General features: G+C 43.1%; 1 protein-coding gene and 1 pseudogene across 2 annotated transcripts in view; one reads left to right on the forward strand and one right to left on the reverse strand.

The window, feature by feature from the left end:
• Positions 1-18949, reverse strand: part of LOC105534228 — a 43341-nt pseudogene that overhangs the window by 8049 nt on the left and 16343 nt on the right. The window contains exon 2 of the transcript XR_001005235.1: positions 1051-1433. The product of XR_001005235.1 is annotated as a 40S ribosomal protein S11-like (transcript). The remainder of the gene's footprint in view (positions 1-1050; positions 1434-18949) is intronic.
• LOC105534249 (chromosome unknown open reading frame, human C12orf56) overlaps positions 1-18949 on the forward strand; it is a 126416-nt gene that overhangs the window by 1341 nt on the left and 106126 nt on the right. The window contains exon 2 of the mRNA XM_011972932.1: positions 8-186. Coding sequence (XP_011828322.1) covers positions 8-186 — 179 coding nt within the window. The remainder of the gene's footprint in view (positions 1-7; positions 187-18949) is intronic.

Here is an 18949-nt window from a genome sequence, read left to right on the forward strand (position 1 = left end):
CTATGAGCCATGCATCGTGGTGTCCAACTCGGAGAACCACACCCTCAAGTACGTGGTGCTGAGCGACCGGCTCATCTACCTAACCGAGAACCCGCCCAAGTCCATCCGGCGGGTAGTGGCTCTGCGGGACGTCGTGGCCATTGACCTGGTGAGCGGCGCAGGTGGGCAGGCGGGCTCCGGAGCTCAGTGAGAACCCCCGGCTGAGGCTCCCAAACCCAGCCCTCCTGCGCGCGGGGAGGGCTGCCCCACCCCGCCCTCGACTCCCCTACTATTATTTGAGAACGAGGAACACAGGGAAGCTGTGGATTGCTGTGAGCACTCCTAATACAAACACGTTTCCCATTCTCCTTGTGTCTGTCTGTCCACCCCATTCTCCCGCCTCCCCTACCCCGACTTAGGGCCACAGGTTTGAGAACCGAGCTCCCTATCAAAAACACGTTTTAAAGTTGTTCCTTTGTTAACAAATCACCTAGTCCGTGCCAGGCACTGTGCTAGACTCGGAGGACGCAAAAACGAAAGAGGGCCCCTACCCAGAAGCAGTTGCTGGAGGGCTAGAAAGCCAACACCCGTGCAAATAAATGCTGTGTGTTAAGTGCTGTTATGTCTCATTTACTTTTTTGCCCCTGATGCTTACAGCATGTTAGGTGCTCAATAAGAATAAATGCATAAGGCCGGGCGCCGTGGCTCACGCCTGTAATCCTTACACTTTGGGAGGCCAAGGTGGATGGATCACCGGGGGTCAGGGGTTCAAGACCAGCCTGACCAACATGGTGAAACGCCGTCTCTACCAAAAATACAAAAATTACCCGGGCGTGGTGGCGTGCACCTGTAATCCCAACTACTTGGGAGGCTGAGGCACAAGAATCACTTGAATCTGGGAGGCGGAGGTTGCAGCGAGCCGAGATCGAGCCACCCGCACTCCAGCCTGAGCCACAGAATGAGTGAGACGCCGTTCCTTCCATCCCCTCCCCCCACAAAGAATAAATACATGAATAAGCAGATGCGTTAATGAGATGCGCACCTGACGCTTGGCAATCTCAGGCGGCTCACTTGATCCAAACTGGGCGCAGCGCCTGCTGGGAAACGTCTTGGAAGGAGGGGCGTGGACGCTAGGAGCTGGGCCTGAAAGACGTCGGGCCTGCCACAGCCTGTCCCGGGTTTTCGCGTCCTGCTCCTGTACCCCTTTCCTCCAGGAATAGATTTACCTTGTAAACCAGCAACAGACTGGAAGCACGGTCTCCTCTCCAATTACTGTTTTCCCCGCCTGGCTCCCTTTGTCTGAGCTGCTTTCCAGGTGTGTTCTTGGTTTTTCCGTTGGGGGCAGGTGTCTAGCCTCCTTTTTTCATTCCCTTGACTGAGCCTCAAGGGAGAGGTTGGCGAGACGCTTGATGGAGCTGTTTTGCTGAGAGAGTCATAGCTTCTTTTGAACGAGTCTGTTAGAAAAGAATAAAATTAAATGAAAAAAAAAAAAAGATTGTTTTTTCTACTCGGAATACCTTTGTGAACTAATATAACTGTGCCAATTTGTTTCCTTCTTTATTGAGGAAAAGTTTGGGGTACAACATTGCTTTTCCTCACTACCACTGTTTCCATTCTCTTGAACTAAAACAGTTTTTTTGGAGACAGTCTCACTCTGTCATCCAGGCTGGAGTGCAGTGGCACCATCACGGCTCACTGCCACCTCAACCTCCAGGGCTCAAGCCATCCTCCCACTTCAGCCTCCCAAGTAGCTGGGACTACAGGCTCATGCCATCACAGCCGGCTAATTTTTAAAAAATTTTTTGTAGAGACAGGGTCTTGCAGTGTTGCCCAAGCTAGTCTGAAACTCCTGGCCTCAAGTGATCCACTACAGATGTGAGCCACTGCACCTGGCCTTGAACTAATTTTTTTTTTTAATTTAAATTTCCTTTACTAAATGTTTTTTTAAACTTTAGACTGGGCAAGGTGGCTCATGCCTATAATCCTAGCATTTTGGGAGGCCAAGGTGGGGGAATCACATGAGCCTAGGAGTTGGAGACTTGGGCAGCCTAGCCAGACCTCGTCTCTACAAAAATAAAAATAAATAGCTGTGTATGGTGGTGCATGCCAGTTGTACAAGCTACTTCATAGGCTGAAGTGGGAGGATACTTTGAGTTAAGGAGTTGGAGGCTGCATTAAGCCATGATCTCACCACTGCACTTCAACCTGGGTGACAGAACTAGACTGTCTCTAAACAAACAAAAAACTTTAAAAGGGGCCAGGTGTGGTGGCTCACACCTGTAATCCCAGCTCTTTGGGAGGCCAAGGCAGGTGGATCACCTGAGGTAAGGAGTTGGAGATTCTTTCGAGAATCTAAGAATCTAGGCACGTGCCACCATGCCTAGCTAGTTTTTGTATTTTTTGTAGAGACAGAGTTTTGCCATGTTGCCCAGCCTGCTGGGCTTACACGATCCACCCACCTTGGCCTCCCAAAGTGTTGGCATTACATTACAAGCATGAGCCACTGTGCCTGGCTTGGTTTTTTTGTTTGTTTTTGTTTTTTACGTGTGAGAATCTAAGAAGTACGGTAAAGCTCCTTTGGCCCTGAGCCAAGAATCCTACAAAAAAGGATACCAATTTATTTATTCATGCTTTCTGTACAAGGTTTACCTTTCAGGCATAAAGAATGTGTAATGACTATAAATGTCCTGTACAAATCTAAGCTTTCAACATTGTTGGTAGCTTGAATGTCCATCTTGCACAATATAGTTCAACTTTGGAAGTTGTGATAGGCAGAATAATTACACACCAAAGATAAGCACATGCTGAATCCCCGGAACCTGTGAATATGTTATATTACATGGAAAAGGAGAATTACGGTTACAGATGGAATTAAAGTTGCTAATCATTTGTCCTTAAAATAGGGAAATTAATTTGAATTATCTGGGTGGGCTCAATGTGAACACATTTTTTTTTTTGAGATAGAGTCTCGCTCTGTCGCCCAGGCTGGAGTGCAGTGGTGCAATCTCAGCTTATTGAACCTCTGCCTCCCAGATTCAAGCAATTCTCCCACCTCAGCCTCCTCTTAAGCTGGGACTATAGGCGCGCACCACCATGCCTGGCTAATTTTTGTAGTTTTAGTAGAGACAGGGTGTCGCCATGTTGGCCAGGCTGGTCTCAAACTCCTGACCGTCCGACCTCTTGCACTTTTAAAGATGTGTTTATGGCTGGGTGTGGTGGATCACACCTGTAATCCCAGCACTTTCGGAGGCCCAGGCAGGCAGATCACCTGAGGTCAGGAATTTGAGATCAGCCTGGCCAACATGGTGAAGACCCATCTCCACTAAAAATATAAAAATTGTCCGGGTGCGGTGGCTCACTCCTGTAATCCCAGCACTTTGGGAAGCCGAAATGGGTGGATCACCTAAGGTTGGGAGTTTGAGACCACCCTGACCAACATGGAGAAACCCCGTCTCTACTAAAAATATGAAATTAGCCAAGTGTGGTGGCGCATGCCTGTAATCCCACCTACTCGGGAGGCTGAGGCAGGAGAATAGATTGAACCCAGGAGGTGAAGATTGCCGTGAGCCGAGATTGCACCATTGCACTCCAGCCTGTGCAACAAGAGTGAAACTTGGTCTCAAAAAAAAATATATATATATATATATGTGTGTGTGTGTGTGTGTGTGTGTATGTGTGTATATATGTGTGTGTGTGTGTCTATATGTGTGTCTGTGTATATATATATAAATTAGCCAAGTGTGGTAGCACACACCTGTAAGCCCAGCTACTTGGGAGGCTGAGGTGGGAGAATCACTTGAACCTTGGAGGTGGAAGTTGCAGCGAACCAAGATTGCGCCATTGCACTCCAGTCTGGGCAACAGAGTGAGACTCTGTTTCAAAAAAATCAAAATTAAAAATTACAAAAAAAGTGGAGGAGAGAGGCAGAAGAAGAGTCGGTGGCCAACTGATGCAGCACGAGAAAGACTTGACTAGCCATTGCTAGTTTTGAAGGTGGAAGAAGGCCTTAGCCAAGGAATGTAGGTGGCCTGTAGAAGCTAGAAAAGGCAAGGAAATTGATTTTTCTCTAAAGCTTCCAGAAGGTCCTGCCAACACATTAATTTATTTAGTAGAGATGGGGTCTTGCCATGTTTCCCAGGCTGGTCTCGAACTCCTGTCCTCAAATGATCCTCCCACCTTGGGAGGATTCTAAAGTTGTAACTGCCCACTGGATTCACCTTGCCTGATGCCTAGACAGAGCCAGTTTATAAAGACAGGGTAATCACAATAGAGAAAGAGTAATTTATGCAGAGCAGGCTGTGCAGGAGACTGGAGTTTTATTATTACTCAAAGTAGGCTCCCTGAGCATTTGGGGATCAGAGTTTTTAAGGACAACTTGTTGGTTGGGGGAAGCCAGGGAGTCAGGAGTGGTGATTGGTTAGGCAGGAGATGAAATCATAGGGAATGGAAGCTGTCCTCTGGTACTGAGTCAGTTCCTGGGTGGGGGCCACAAGATCAGATGAGCCAGTTAATCGATCTGGGTAGTGCCAGGTGATTCATCAGGTTCAGCATTTGCAAAATATCTCAAGCACTGATCTTAGGAACAAATAAAGTCCCTTATGCCTCTGAGCCCCAGCCTCCTTGTTCCATGTTAGGCCAGATTAACTCTAGTTCCTGACATAGGTCACATTTATCTCAGGGGAAAAAAAGCCCTTACAAATAATACAGATAAAATTCTATTCCCTTCACAAAGGAAAAAAAAAATTAATGGTAACAGCAGCAAAAAGTTAGACCAGAGTGTACACATGTTTGTTTTGAAGAAGGGTACAAGTGAGATTTCCCTTCCAGCAAAAATGAGCTTAAAGTGCACTTGACGATCTCAGTATATGTTGGATGTGGTTCATTTTCTCAAAGAAAGGGTTTCCAAGTTACCTGGGCAGATATTTTATAAAGGGCTGACATTTTCTTTAAAAGTTACTTTTGAAAAAATTCTCTAGAGTTCTGCTCCCGGATGCATCAAAAATACTACTTAAGCCATACTAAGGTTAGACACTTCTTTTTTTGTTTGTTTGTTTGTTTGAGCAGGAGTCTCGCTCTGTTGCCCAGGCTGGAGTGCGGTGGCAAGACCTGGGCTCACTGCAACTTCCACCTTCTGAGTTCAAGTGATTCTCTTGCCTCAGCCCCCCGAGTAGCTGGGATTACAGGCTCGCACCACCAAACCTGGTTAATTTTTGTATTTTTAGTAGAGATGGGGTTTCACCATGTTGGCCAGGCCGATCTTGAAATCCTAACCTGAGGTAATCTGCCCGCCTCGACCTCCCAAAGTGCTGGGATTATAGGCGTGAGCCACCGCGCCCAGCTGGTTACATTTTTAAGTGTGAGAACAATGCAGAGCAGTCTATGAATTTCCTACAGATAACTATCCTTCAAATCCATCCCATCGCATACAGGAAAGAAAATCTGTCAACTCCAGCAGTCCTGGCCTCTCTTTCTGCTAGTCCTTTCACCTCTCCCCTCCAACCCTTCCGTTGATATCTGCTTTCTAGGTATCCCAAGCTCCAGGAGGCCTCTTGAACAAGAACAAATGCATCTTTTATAGCCTGGCCTGCTTGCTTGCCATGAACAGTTTGTCCTCCTTCAAGGTGGTTGAAATAATCACATTTTTAATCACTTATTTTATCCTTGGTGACATTATTGAACACCTGCTACTTGCTATGCAGTCTAAAAAAGAATAATGCAATCCTTTTCTAAAGGAGACAGACACTGGAACATAATAGTTCAAAACAGTAGAATAGTGTTGGTGGTATAGTGGTGAGCATAGCTGCCTTCCAAAACAGTAGAATCTCCAATAGAGGTATTCCTAGGATGCTATGATACCACAAAATACTGTTTTCTGCTTTTGCATGGAAAGAGGAAGGGGAGGTAAACAGAATAGATTCAGGAGGTGGAATTGTATAAGTACCTAAGATCACAGGCTCTGAAATCAGATTGCTTGTCTTCAAATCCCAGTCCTGCCACAACCCTAAAAAAACTGCTTAACTTCTCTCTGCCTCAGTTCCTTCATCTATGAAATGGAGAAAATAATAAGAACTACCTCTTAAGGTTGTTGTGAAGATCAGTTGAGATCATTCATGTGATACATTTAGCACAGTGAATAGGTCGGAACAAGTAATCAATGCTAGTTGTTATTACTTTGCAGAAATATGAAGGACTCTTGAAGGATGAATGCTGTTTTTCCAGGCATGCATTGTGAACCTGTCTATTTTAGCAGTCAGCTCACTGCCTTATAATTAGCTGGATTCATTTTTGTCTCCATACAATATCTTAGTCATCTTTGTAAACCAGGCCTGGCAAATATCAGTTCAATGTGTAGTAGTTGAATGGGTAAACATATAACAAAGGACAAAGCTCATATTTCGTTAATTTACAGTTGTGGACTTCTATTTTTAATCAATTTTTAAAAACATTTTATCAGCACATTTACCTATATTATGAACGGGGGAATGGAAGTGTTGGGCCGGGCGCGGTGGCTCATGCCTGTAATCCCAGCACTTTGGAAGGCTGAGGTAGGTGGATCATGAGGTCAGGAGTTCAAGACCAGCCTGGCCAACATGGTGAAACCCCGTTTCTACAAAAAATATAAAAATTGGCTGGGCATGGTGGCATGTGTCTGTAATCCCAGCTACTCGGAGGCTGAGGCAGGAGAATTGCTTGAACCTGGGAGGTGGAGGTTGCAGTGAGCCGAGATTGCACCACTGTACTCCAGCCTGGGCAACAAAGCAAAACTCTGTCTCAAAAATAAATAAATAAATAAATAAATTTGGTTCTCTCATTTGTAATCAGGAAAATGCAATTAAACAAAAGAGGGACTATTTGATTTTTCTTGTTTTTTTTTTTTTGAGACTTTGTGGCCCAGGCTGGATTGCACTGGTGACATCTCTGCTCACTGCAACCTAGACCTCCCAGGCTCAAGTGATCCTCCCACCTCAGCCTCCTGAGTAGCTGGGATTATAGGCACACTCCACCATGCTCGGCTATTTTTTGTAATTTTTGTAGAGACAGAGTTTTGCTATGTTTCCCAGGCTGGTCTCAAACTCCTGGACTCAAGTGATCTGCCCACCTCAGCCTCCCAAAGTGCTGGATTACAGATGTGAGCCACTGCACCCAGCCAGAGATCAAAGTTTCAAAGTTAAACTATAAACTAGGCTCCTCCCAAAATTAGTTTCATGGATGCCCGGGAATGAACAAGAATAGCTTGGAAGTTAGAAGCCAGATGGAGTTGGTTAGGTCGGATCTCTTTCACTGTTTCAGTTATAATTTTATAATGGCAGTTATACTTATAGAGTTGTTGGCTTCAATTGGTTAATTAAATACACTTAAAAGAGTGCTTAGAACATGGTAAGACCTATATATACATTAGTTATTATTAATAACCTTTATTTACATATATTAAGTCACTTAAGGCACACTATGAATCTGTAAGATTGATATGGTCCCTTTTTCAAATTAGGGCACCTGGCTTTAGGAAATTTAGCAAATTTGGAAAGAAAATAATTGTTTTTTGAGTACTGATTATGTATTAGGAAAATGCAATTAAACAAAGAATTTACAAATTAAATTGCAATTAAACAAAAATTTAAACATTTAAAATGTTATCTCATTTATTCTTTTTTTTTTTTTTTGAGACAGAGTCTCTTTCTGTGGCCCAGGCTGGAGGGTAGTGGTGCAATCTCGGCTCACCACAACCGCCACCTCCCGATTCAAGCGATTCTTGTGCCTTAGCCTCCCAAGTAACTGAGGTTACAGGGGTACACCACCATGCCTGGCTAATTTTTGTATTTTTTAGTAAAGATGGGGTTTCACCATGTTGGCCAGGCTGGTCTTGAACTCCTGACCTCAGGTGATCCACCCGCCTCAACCTCCCAAAGTGCTGGGATTACAGGTGTGAGCCACCGCACCCTGCTGAATTTATTCTTCCTAAAAATTCTGCCTGGTAGGTATATCAAGTTCAATGTGTTCAAAAACACAATTGCTCATTTCCATCCCCAAATCTGTTCCTCCTTGGTTTTCCCTATTTTACCAAATGACATCATCTTCCATTACCCTTGATTCAGTCTTTAACTTGCCACATCCAACTCGTCAGTTGGTTCTTTTGACTTGTTTTCCAAAGTATATTCATGAACTTTCTGACCCTATTTTCTGTTGCCACCTGTACAGTTTCTTAACTAGACTTTTGAAATTGCCTCCAAACTCATTCCTTCCCATATAGCAGTTGGTGGAACTACCATTGCAAAATTGTGACTGAGACAGTGAAAGAGATCCGACCTAACCGACTCCATTTTACTTCTAACCTCCAAGTTATCCTTGTTCATTCCTGGGCATAGGCTGAACTAACTTTTGGAGGAACTTAGTTTACAGTTTAAAACAAAGATAATAATAGCCCTTTCCCAAAACAAACACCCTTCTTGGGTAAGAACTAGACTGCCATTGTAGGACTAACAAATTGCCACAAGATTAGAAATTATGGTTTAGGAGACATGCATCCGGAGGCTACAAGATTGTGACTCTCCTCAAATTGCTCCAGAGGATAACATCACTATTGTAAAACTTAAGGTCAGTGCTTGAGATATTTTGCAGACTCTGTACTTGATGGATCGGCTGGCACCACCAAGATAGGATAAACTGAGTTGTCTGATCTTATGGCCCCCACCCAGGAACTGACTCAGGGTAAAAGAACAGATTTGGCTCCCTATGATTTCGTCTCCGACCCAACCAGTCAACACTCCTGACTCACTGCCCCCACCCCAAAATTATCCTTAAAAACTCTAATCCCCGAATTCTCAGGGAGACCGTTTTGAGTAATATTAAAATTCTAGTCTCCCATACAGCTGGCTCTGCACGAATTACTCCTTCTCTATTGCAATTCCCCTGTCTTGATAAATTTGCCCTGTCTAGACAGCAGGCAAGGTGAACCTGTTGGATGGTTACATTGTGATTATCTTTGAAACATAAATCATAAATTAAATTATAACATGCTTCTGATTCAAAATCTCCATGAGCCTCCAAACTCCTTATTGCTTACAAAAGCCTGCATGATTTAACCCTGCTGTCTCTCTGACTCATCTCCTACCACTCTTCTCCAAGCTCTTTATGCCCTTCTATACCTCAGGGCCTTTGCACTTGCCTTTCTACCTAGAACACTCGAGATCCTCAGGGGGTTGGTTCTTTTGTGTAAGTCATATTTCAGCCCAAACTCGGCATCGCTTCCACAAGGATGCCTCTCTGACCACTCAAACTAAAAGTACCATTCCCCCATGACACTTACCACATCTGTTTGTTTCAAAGCAGTTATCACTATTTGCATTTTTTAAGATTAACTTGTTTAACAATTTGCTGTTCTCTATCTCCCATGGTAAATGTAAGCTATATGGGAGTAGGAACTTGCCTCTCTTGTTCATCCCTGTGTCACTGTGCATTACATTCCCTGACACTTAGTAGATGATCAATAACTATTTGTTGATTAGAAGAATGAATTAATTAATAAATGCTCAGATCTATCATATAGCTTATCTCTTAGATAAGGAGTTCATATTTCCTTATATCCAAGTGTTGAGGGATCCCAGAAACTGACCGCTTATCACACTGGCCAGGGTTACTCAGGAAGTGGGTGGCAGAGCCTGGATAAAATCTTATAGGTCTCATGATGCTCGTGTTTAGCTCTCTTCACACTTCTTTGTGCATATTGGGAGATGATCCCTGTGTTGTTTAGCTGTATCATGTGTTTTGACAGGTATTAAGAGTTGTGTATGCTGAGGCCATATTATAGATGCTTCTTTTCTTTTCCAGGTTTCTGCTTTATTTTGACTCCTTTATAGCATTTTAAGGCTCTCATTATGGGAGACAGTAGGAAGTGGTAAACACCGCACTCGTCCAGGTTCTGTTCATTTTTAAAAGCCCCAAGATATGGGCTGGGTGTGGTGGCCCACGCCTGTAATCACAGCACTTTGGGAGGCCAAGGTGGGCAGATCATTTGAGGCCAGGAGTTCGAGACCAGCCTGACCAACATGGTGAAACCCCATCTCTACTAAAAGATACAAAAATTAGCTGGGTGTCTTGGCACATGCCTCTAGTCCCAGTTACTTGGGAGGCTGAGGCATGAGAATCTCTTGAACCTGGGAGGCAGAGGTTGCAGTGAGCTGAGATCGTGCCACTGTACTCCAGCTTGGGAGACAGTAGGACTCTGTCTCAAAAAAAAGTCCCAAGATACGGGATACTTAGTCACACGTCTTAGTATCAGAGGCTTCATCTCATCCATCTCAGCACATGTTTGCTTATTCACCATGACAGGGAGAAATTAACTTAGCAAATGTATGTACTGGTTTTTAAGCTTCTACCTAGAACTGATACGTGCCACTTTTCACATTTTATTAGCCAGAGTCAGGCACATTGCCATGCCTAACTTAAAAGGGGACAGGAAAATGTGATTCAACCATATGTGCATTCCACATGTCTGGAAGAGAGAAAACAGTAATATTTGTGAGCAGTACTTAATTACTATCTCAAGCTGTTGACATTTATTGAGTGCTTACTATATGCCACTTAGATGCTGTTCTAAGTGCTTAGCTTGGAACTTCATCCTCATAACAACCCAGATAATATTCTTAGCTCAGTTTTACAGACAAGAGACCTAAATTACAGAGAGTTTAAGCAATTTGCCCAGGGTTGTCCATGAAGTGGCAAAATCAGAATTTGAATTTAGATCATCTGCCTCCAGAGTCAGTGCTTTAATCTCTAGCCTACAGCTCCTTCAGTACCCAGTAGATCATAAAAAAAAAAAAATTTTTTTGGTTGCCTGAATTCCCACAAGACTTTAAGCCCGTTGAAAACAGAAACCCATCTTATATTTTGTATGTTTCAGTTTTGGCCTTTGTAGTAGGAGCTTAAAAATACTTATGGTGAATTGAACTGAACAAATCAGACACTAGATAATCAACTGCTGAAAGCTTAGGGGTCTTTTTTCCTCTGAAATTAAAAACTGATAAAAGAAATATGAATCAAGGCTATGAAAGCAAGAATAACGGATAAGATAAATACGGATTTATTCATAAAATATGGGAAACGAAGAAATAAGAGGTACTCCTTTGCATTTTGAAAGTAATATTTTAAAATTTACAAAGAAATCACAAACATCTCTATTAAAAAGTGGGCGAAGAGGCCAGGTGCAGTGGCTCACACCTGTAATCCTAGCACTTTGGGAGGCTGAGGTGGGCAGATCACTTGAGGTCAGGAGTTCAAGACCAGCCTGGCCAATATGATGAAACCCCATCTCTACTAAAAATAAAAAAATTAGCTGGGCATGGTGCACATGCATGTAATCCCAGCTACTTAGGAGGCTAAGGCTGAGAATCGTTTGAATCCAGGAAGTGGAGGTTGCAGTGAGCTGAGATTGTACCACTGCATTCCAGCCTGGGCGACATAACGAGACTCCTCCAAAAAAAAAAAAAAAAAGAAAAAAAAAAGTGGGCAAAGGACATGAACAGATACTTCTCAAAAGAAGATATACATGTGGCCAACAAATATGTGAAAAAAAGTTCAACATCACCAATCATTAGAGAATGCAAATCCAAACCACAGTGAGATACTATCTCACACCAGTCAGAATGGTGATTATTAAAAAGTCAAAAACAACAGATGCTGGTGAGATTGTGGAGAAAAAGGAACCCTTTTACAATGGGAGTGTAAATTAGTTCAATCATTGTGGAAGACAGTGTGGCAATTCCTCAAAGACCTAGAGGCAGAAATACCTGGCCGCTGCACTCTAGCCAGGGCAACAGAGCAAGACTCTGTCTCAAGAAAAAAAAAAAAAGACAGAAAACGTGGTACATATATACCATGGAATACTATGCAGGCATCAAAAGGAATGAGATCATGTCCTTTGCAGAGACATGGATGGAGTCGGAAGCCATTATCCTCAGCAAATTAATGCAGGAACAGAAAACTAAACACCACATGTTCTCACTTATAAGTGGGAGCTAAATGATGAGAACGCATGGACACATGGCGGGGAATGACATACACTGGGGCCTGTCAGAGGGCGGGGGATGGGAGAAGGGAGAAGGGAGAGGATCAGGAAGAATAGCTAGTGGATGCTGGGATTAATACCTGGGTGATGGAATGATCTGTGCAGCAAATCACCATGGCACAGATTTATCTATGTATTAGTTGGTGCAAAAGTAATTGCTGTTTCGGACCGTGGATTTTAAATCATTATAACTAGGCTCAAACACATTTTTATTAATTAAGATAGTAATCATTACAGTCAACACATTTTTGCCAACAAGAAATAAGTTTGTTAATTCCTTTAGCTTAAAAATCTGTGCTTTGGGGTTCAACGAACTCTTGAAAAGCATTTTCTGCATCCTGCTGGTTGTGGAAGCATTTTCCCTGCTGGAAGTTGTGAACATGCTTGAAGAAGGGGCAGTCAGTTGGTGAGAGGTCAGGTGAATACGACGGATGAGGCAGAACTTCGTAGCCCAATTCTTTCAACTTCTGAAGCGTTGGTTGTGTGATGTGCAGTCAGATATTGTTGTGGAAAAGAATTGGGCCTTTCTTATTGACCAATGCCGGCTGCAGGCATTGCAGTTTTTGGTGCATCTCATCTATTTGCTGAGCATACTTCTCAGATGTAATGGGTTTCCTGGGATTCAGAAAGCTGTGGTAGATCAGACCGGCAGCAGATCACCACACAAGGTGACCATGACCTTTTTTTCAGTGCAGGTTGGCTTTGGGAAGTGATTTGGAGCTTCTTCTCCGTCCTACCACTGAGCTGGTTGTCACTGATTGTAGTATAAAATCCACTTTTCATCACACGTCACAATCCAATTGAAAAAATTGTTCGTCATTGTTGCGTAAAATAAGAGAAGACAACACTTCAAAACGATGATTTTTAAATTTTTCGCTTGGCTCATGAGACACGCATTTATCAAGCTTTTTCACATGTCCAATTTGCTTCAGATGCTGAATGACCATAGAACGGTCGACGTTGAGTTCTTCTGAAACTTCTTGTGTAGTTGTAAGAGGATCAGCCTCGACAATTGCTCTCAATTTGTTATTGTCAGCTTCCAATGGCCAGCCTTCATTCTCCTCATCTTCAAGGCTCTGGTCTCCTTTGCAGAACTTCTTGAACCACTACTGCACTGTACACTTGTTAGCGGTTTCTGGGCCAAATGCATTGTTGATGTTGCGCGTTGTCTCCACTGCTTTATGATCCATTTTGAACTTGAATAAGAAAATTGCTCAAAAAGACAAAAATAATTTCCTTTTCCTCTAACCTCATTTCTATAGTCTAAAATAAATATAAAATATGGGGTTGGCACGGTGGCTCATGCTTGTAATCCCAGCACTTTGGGAGGCTGAAGCAGGTGAATCACTTGAGGCCAGGAGTTTAAGACCAGCCTGGCCAACATAGTGAAACCCTGTCTCTACTAAAAATACAAAATTAGCTGGGCATGGTGGCATGGGCCTGTACTCCCAGCTACTTGGGAGGCTGAGGTAGGAGAATACTTGAACCTGGGAGGTGAAGGTTGCAGTGAGCCATGGTCATGCCACTGTACCCCAGAGTGAGACACCCTCTCAAAAAAATAAATAAATAAATAAATATAAAATAAACAACAAGTAATAAGTCATTAGCAAAAAAAAAGTGAGAAACATGCATTAAAATGATGTATAACATAACCACATTTATTTAAGGATGTATTCTAATATCGAACAGCAAATTTCAATAATGCAAAAACCACAATTATGTTTGCACCAACCTAATAGCAAACCTGCACATTCTGCACATGTATCCCTGAACTTAAAAGTTGAAAATAAAGACTGGGGATGGTGGCTCACACCCGTAATCCCAGCACTTTGGGAGGCCAAGTTGGGCAGATCGCCTGAGGTCAGGAGTTTGAGACTAGTCTGGCCAACATGGTAAAATCCTGTCTCTAATAAAAATAAAAAAGTTAGCCAGGCATGGTGGCGGGCACCTGTAATCCCAGCTACTCAGGATGCTGAGGCAGGAGAATCACTGGAACCTGGGAGGCGGAGTTTGCAGTGAGCTGAGATCTCGCCACTGCACTCCAGTCTGGGTGACAGTGAGACTCCATCTTGGAAAAAAAAGAAAAAAAATGTTGGAAAAATTTTTTTTTTTTGAGACTGAGTCTTGCTCTGTCGCCCAGGCTGGAGTGCAGTGACGCGATCTCGGCTCACTGTAACCTTCACCTCCCGGGTTCACCCCATTCTCCTGCCTTAGCGTCCCGAGTAGCTGGGACTACAGGCGTCCGCCACCATGCCTGGCTAACTTTTTGTATTTTTAGTAGAGACAGGGTTTCACCGTGTTAGCCAGGATGGTCTCGATCTCCTGACCTCATGATCCGCCCACCTCGGCCTCCCACAGTGCTGGGCTTACAGGTGTGAGCCACCACGCCTGGCCTATGGAAATTTTTTTTAAAAAGTAATGTTTTGATAAAAGTAAGAGAAATTAATATCAGTTGCAAATATAAATATGGTGAAAAATGATGTAGATACATTTGTGAGTGATATATTATTCTTAGAGACCCCACAACTCTCCATTCAAGATTGTCATCCTTCAAAGCCCAGACTGGTGTCATTGTTGTTGTTGATGAGGTTTAAGGACCAGTGTAGCTGAAAAGACCCAGGTGGGATGTAGCATCCTTTTCCTAGGGCCAGGATTTGAAAGATTTTTTTTTTTTTTTTTTACTTTTAGTCTTTCTTGGCTGTGTATCTAGGCCCTGAGGCAATGATTTTTCAAGCCTAACACTGAAATACTTTTCAATATTATGATGAGGCACTGCCTACTTCTCAAAACTGGTCATTCTTTTGGGAATTTGTGGATGGATCATTCATGCCAGCAATATTCATAGATTCTAAAAATAGCCCATCTACCCAGACTTCCTTAGGGATTGGTACACTAAAGCCCAGGTAGAATATAATGGAAAAAAAGACCACCTGGTGGAGATGGCAATGAGGTTTTTAATTATGACCATGAGAGGCTTTGCCAAGTTCCAAATGGAAAAGTAGTTTCTACTTAGGACTAAGCTGATGTACAATGTGAAGGTAATTGCTAATACGGTTTGATGTGGGGAAAAGCTACTCAGAATGTTTCCATATATTGGCCACTGTGTTAGTAGATTTTCGTGAGAGAACATGAACAAGAAGATTAAAAAAATATAAATAAATTTTAGCCCCCTAAAAAAATTTATCAGTAGATTCAATCCTTTGGGTTTACCATTGGTCCTCTTTTAGGTTCTTTGAAATGCTCTCAGAACAGGTAACTCGTTAAATTACAATAAATAATTTATTACTTGCTTTCCTTCCTTTAATGGAGACTGGAGAGCTAGAGTTTGCTGTGCAGAGAAGTTGGGTCCTGGAAGGACCATGGAAGCTGAAAGATGTCTCACAATTTAGCATTTGCTGAGTCTTGCTTACACTGATTTCAAAACTGTGGCCCAGTTGATCTCCAAACTTTTCTCTACATTGTGCACTTCCATTATATGGATATTCGATTTTGTTTTCTTTATTTTTTTTTAAGACAGGGTCTTGCTCTGTTGACCACGCTAGAGTGCAGTGGTACAATCTCAGTTCACTGCAACCTCTGCCTCCCGGGCTCAAACGATCCTCCCACCTCAGCCTGCGCAAGGACTACAAGTACATGCCACCACACCCAGTTAATTTTTCATATTTTTTGTAGAGACAGGGTTTCACCATATTGCCCAGGCTGTTCTCAAACTCCTGGGCTCGAGCAGTCTGCTCACCTCAATATTAGATTTCATATGGAGTATTCCACCAATGTTTTGAATTACCAGGGACCAAAAACATAAAAGTGAATAAAAAATGGTCCTGTTTTTGAGTAACTCATAACTTAGGGAAGGAGGCAAGCAAATGAGGAAGAAGGAAAATAGTTATAAGCAGATAATGATAATGAAATGTGAAAACGGATATAATAAGCAGAATATTGTAGGAAACCAGAAGACAGAGTGACATATTCTGTCGAGGGCATGACACAGGTAAAGTTTCATCAAGGAAGTAAAAAGCTTAGTCTTAGAGAATGATTAGAAGTTTCTAGGCAGAGAAAAATGGCTAGTGTGTTCCAAAAGGAGGGAAAAGCATGTGCTTGATCAGGTTTCTACAATATATCTAAACTCAAATAGGGACTTAGTAGAGCCAGGCCGGGCATGGTGGCTCATGCCTGTAATCCCAGCACTTTGGGAGGCCGAGGTGGGCGAATCACCTGAGGTCAGGAGTTTGAGACCAGCCTGGCCAACATGGTGAAACTCCGTCTTACTAAAAATACAAAAATTAGTTGGACATAGTGGCACATGCCTGTAATCCCAGCTACTCAGGAAGCTGAGGTAGGAGAATCACTTGAACCTGGAGGCAGTGGTTGCAGTGAGCCAAGATCGTACCATTGCACTCCAGCCTGGACAACAGAGCAAGACTCTGTCTCAAGGGAAAGAAAAGCAAAACCTAAAAAAATTACTAAAAGCCTCAAGATCATTAAATTCAAACCATTTCCTACAGCTTAAGATTTAGGTTAAAATAAAAGGTAGTCAGACATAGTTAGCAATAAAATATTGCCATGGAATACTTTCAAATTTAAATGATCAAAAAATGAATTGTTTTGCTAAACTGCAAATCAATTTATACGATTAAAATCTTAGGGTTGTTTTTTTTTTTTTTGAACAAAGGTAAAAAACATCGTTTAATAGCATGTTCTCAATACTTGCTTACAAATGAACCCTTGGGCAAATCCCTTAACTTCCTCCATGCCTCAGTTTCCTCAACTATAACATATAATCCCTATCTTCTAGGGTAGGTATGAAGACCAAATGAGTAAATGTACAAAAAATGCTTAGAACAGAGTTTGAACATAGGAAGTACTATGTAAGAGGCCAGGCGCAGTGGCTGACGCCTGTAATCCTAGGACTTATGGAGACTGAGGCGGGAGGATCACTTGAGGTCAGTAGTTCAAGACCAGCCTGGCCACCATAGTGAAGCCCTGTCTCTACTAAAATACAAAAATTAGCCGGGTGTGGTGGTGCAAGCAAAAACAAAAACAAAAACAAAAACAAAACAGAAATCATTGCCAACACCAATATCATGACACATTCCCCCTGTATTTTCTTCTTCTTCTTCTTCTTCTTTTTATTTGAGACAGAGTCTCACTCTGTCACCCAGGCTGGAGTGCAGTGGCATGATTTTGGCTCACTGCAACCTCTACCTCCTGGGTTCAAGCAATTCTCCTGCCTCAGCCTCCCAAGTAGCTGGGACTACAGGCGTGCACCACCATGCCTAGCTAATTTTTGTATTTTTCTTAGAGCCAAGTTTCACCATGTTAACCAGGCTGGTCTCAAATTCCTGACCTCAGATGATCCACCTGCCTTGGCCTCCCAAAGTGCTGGGATTACAGGTGTGAACCACCATGCCTGGCCACCCCCTGGATTATAGGAGTTTTACAATTTCAATTCTTAACATTTAAGTCTTTAATCCATTTTGAGTTGTTTTTTTATAGTATAAGATATTCTGATTTCATTCTTTTGCTTGTGGACATCCAGTGTTTTTTGTTTTTGGTTTTTTTTTTTTTTTTGAGATGGAGTCTCGCTGTGTCTCCCAGGCTGGAGTGCAGTGGCGTGATCTCGGCTCACTGCAAGCTCCGCCTCCCAGGTTCACGCCATTCTCCCGCCTCAGCCTCCCAAGTAGCTGGGACTACAGGCGCCCGCCACCACGCCCGGCTAGTTTTTTGTATTTTTAGTAGAGATGGGGTTTCACCATGTTAGCCAGGATAGTCTCGATCTCCTGACCTCGTGATCCACCCGCCTCGGCCTCCCAAAGTGCTGGGATTACAGGCTTGAGCCACCGCGCCCGGCCGGTTTTGTTTTTTTGAGACAGGGTCTCACTCTGTCACCCAGGCTGGCATACAGCAGTGCCATCTCGGCTCACTGCAATCTCTGCCTCTTGAGTTCAAGTGATTGTCACACCTCAGTAGCTGGGATTACATGTGCGTGCCACCACTCCCGGGTAATGTTTTTTTTGTAATTTTTTCGGTAGAGACGGTTTTGCTGTGTTAGCCAGGCTGGTCTTGAACTCCTGACCTCAAGTGATCTCCCCACCTTGGTCTTCCAAAATGCTGGGATTACAGGTGTGAGTCACCATGTCTGGCTGATATCCAGTTTTTCCAACATATCCTTGTTGTGTATTTTTGGCATTCATGTGGAAGATCAGTTGACCATATATGTGTGGATTTCTTTCTGGGCTCTCTATTCTTTTGTTTTTGTTTTTCAGAGATGGGGTCGCACTCTGTGGCCCATTGTGGAGTGTAGTGGTACAATGGTAGCTCACTGCAGCCTTGAACTCCTGGGCTCAAGCAATCTTCCCAAGTAGTTGGAATTACAGGTGTGAGCTGCCATGCCTGGCCCTGTGCTCTCTATTCTCTTCCAATGGTCTCTATGTCTGTTTTCACATTAGTACCTTACAGTTTTAATTACTAGAGCTTTATAATATATTTTGAAATCAGGAAGTGTGATGCCTTCAGCATTGTTCTTCTTTCTCAAGATTGTTTCAGTTATTCAAGGTCTTTTTTTCTAGTTCCAATTTTAAAATTGGTGCAATTAGCATCTTTTTATCTTTTTTTTTTTTTTTTTTTTTTTTTGAGACATGGTCTGTTGCCCAGGCTGGAATGCAGTAGCACAATTTCAGCTTACTGCAACCTCTGTCTCCTGGGCTCAAGCGATTCTCATGCCTCAGCCTCCCAAGTAGCTGGGACTACAGGCACATGCCACCACACCCAGCTAATATTTGTATTTTTGGTAGAGATGTGGTTTTGCTCTGTTGGTCAGACTGGTCTCGAACTCCTGACCTCAAATGATCCTGCTGCCTCAGCCTCCGAAAGTGCTGGGATTATAGGCATGAGTCCCTGCACCTGGCCTAT

The sequence above is a fragment of the Mandrillus leucophaeus genome, unplaced genomic scaffold (genome assembly GCF_000951045.1).
Source record: "Mandrillus leucophaeus isolate KB7577 unplaced genomic scaffold, Mleu.le_1.0 Scaffold132, whole genome shotgun sequence".
Taxonomy (NCBI): domain Eukaryota; kingdom Metazoa; phylum Chordata; class Mammalia; order Primates; family Cercopithecidae; genus Mandrillus; species Mandrillus leucophaeus.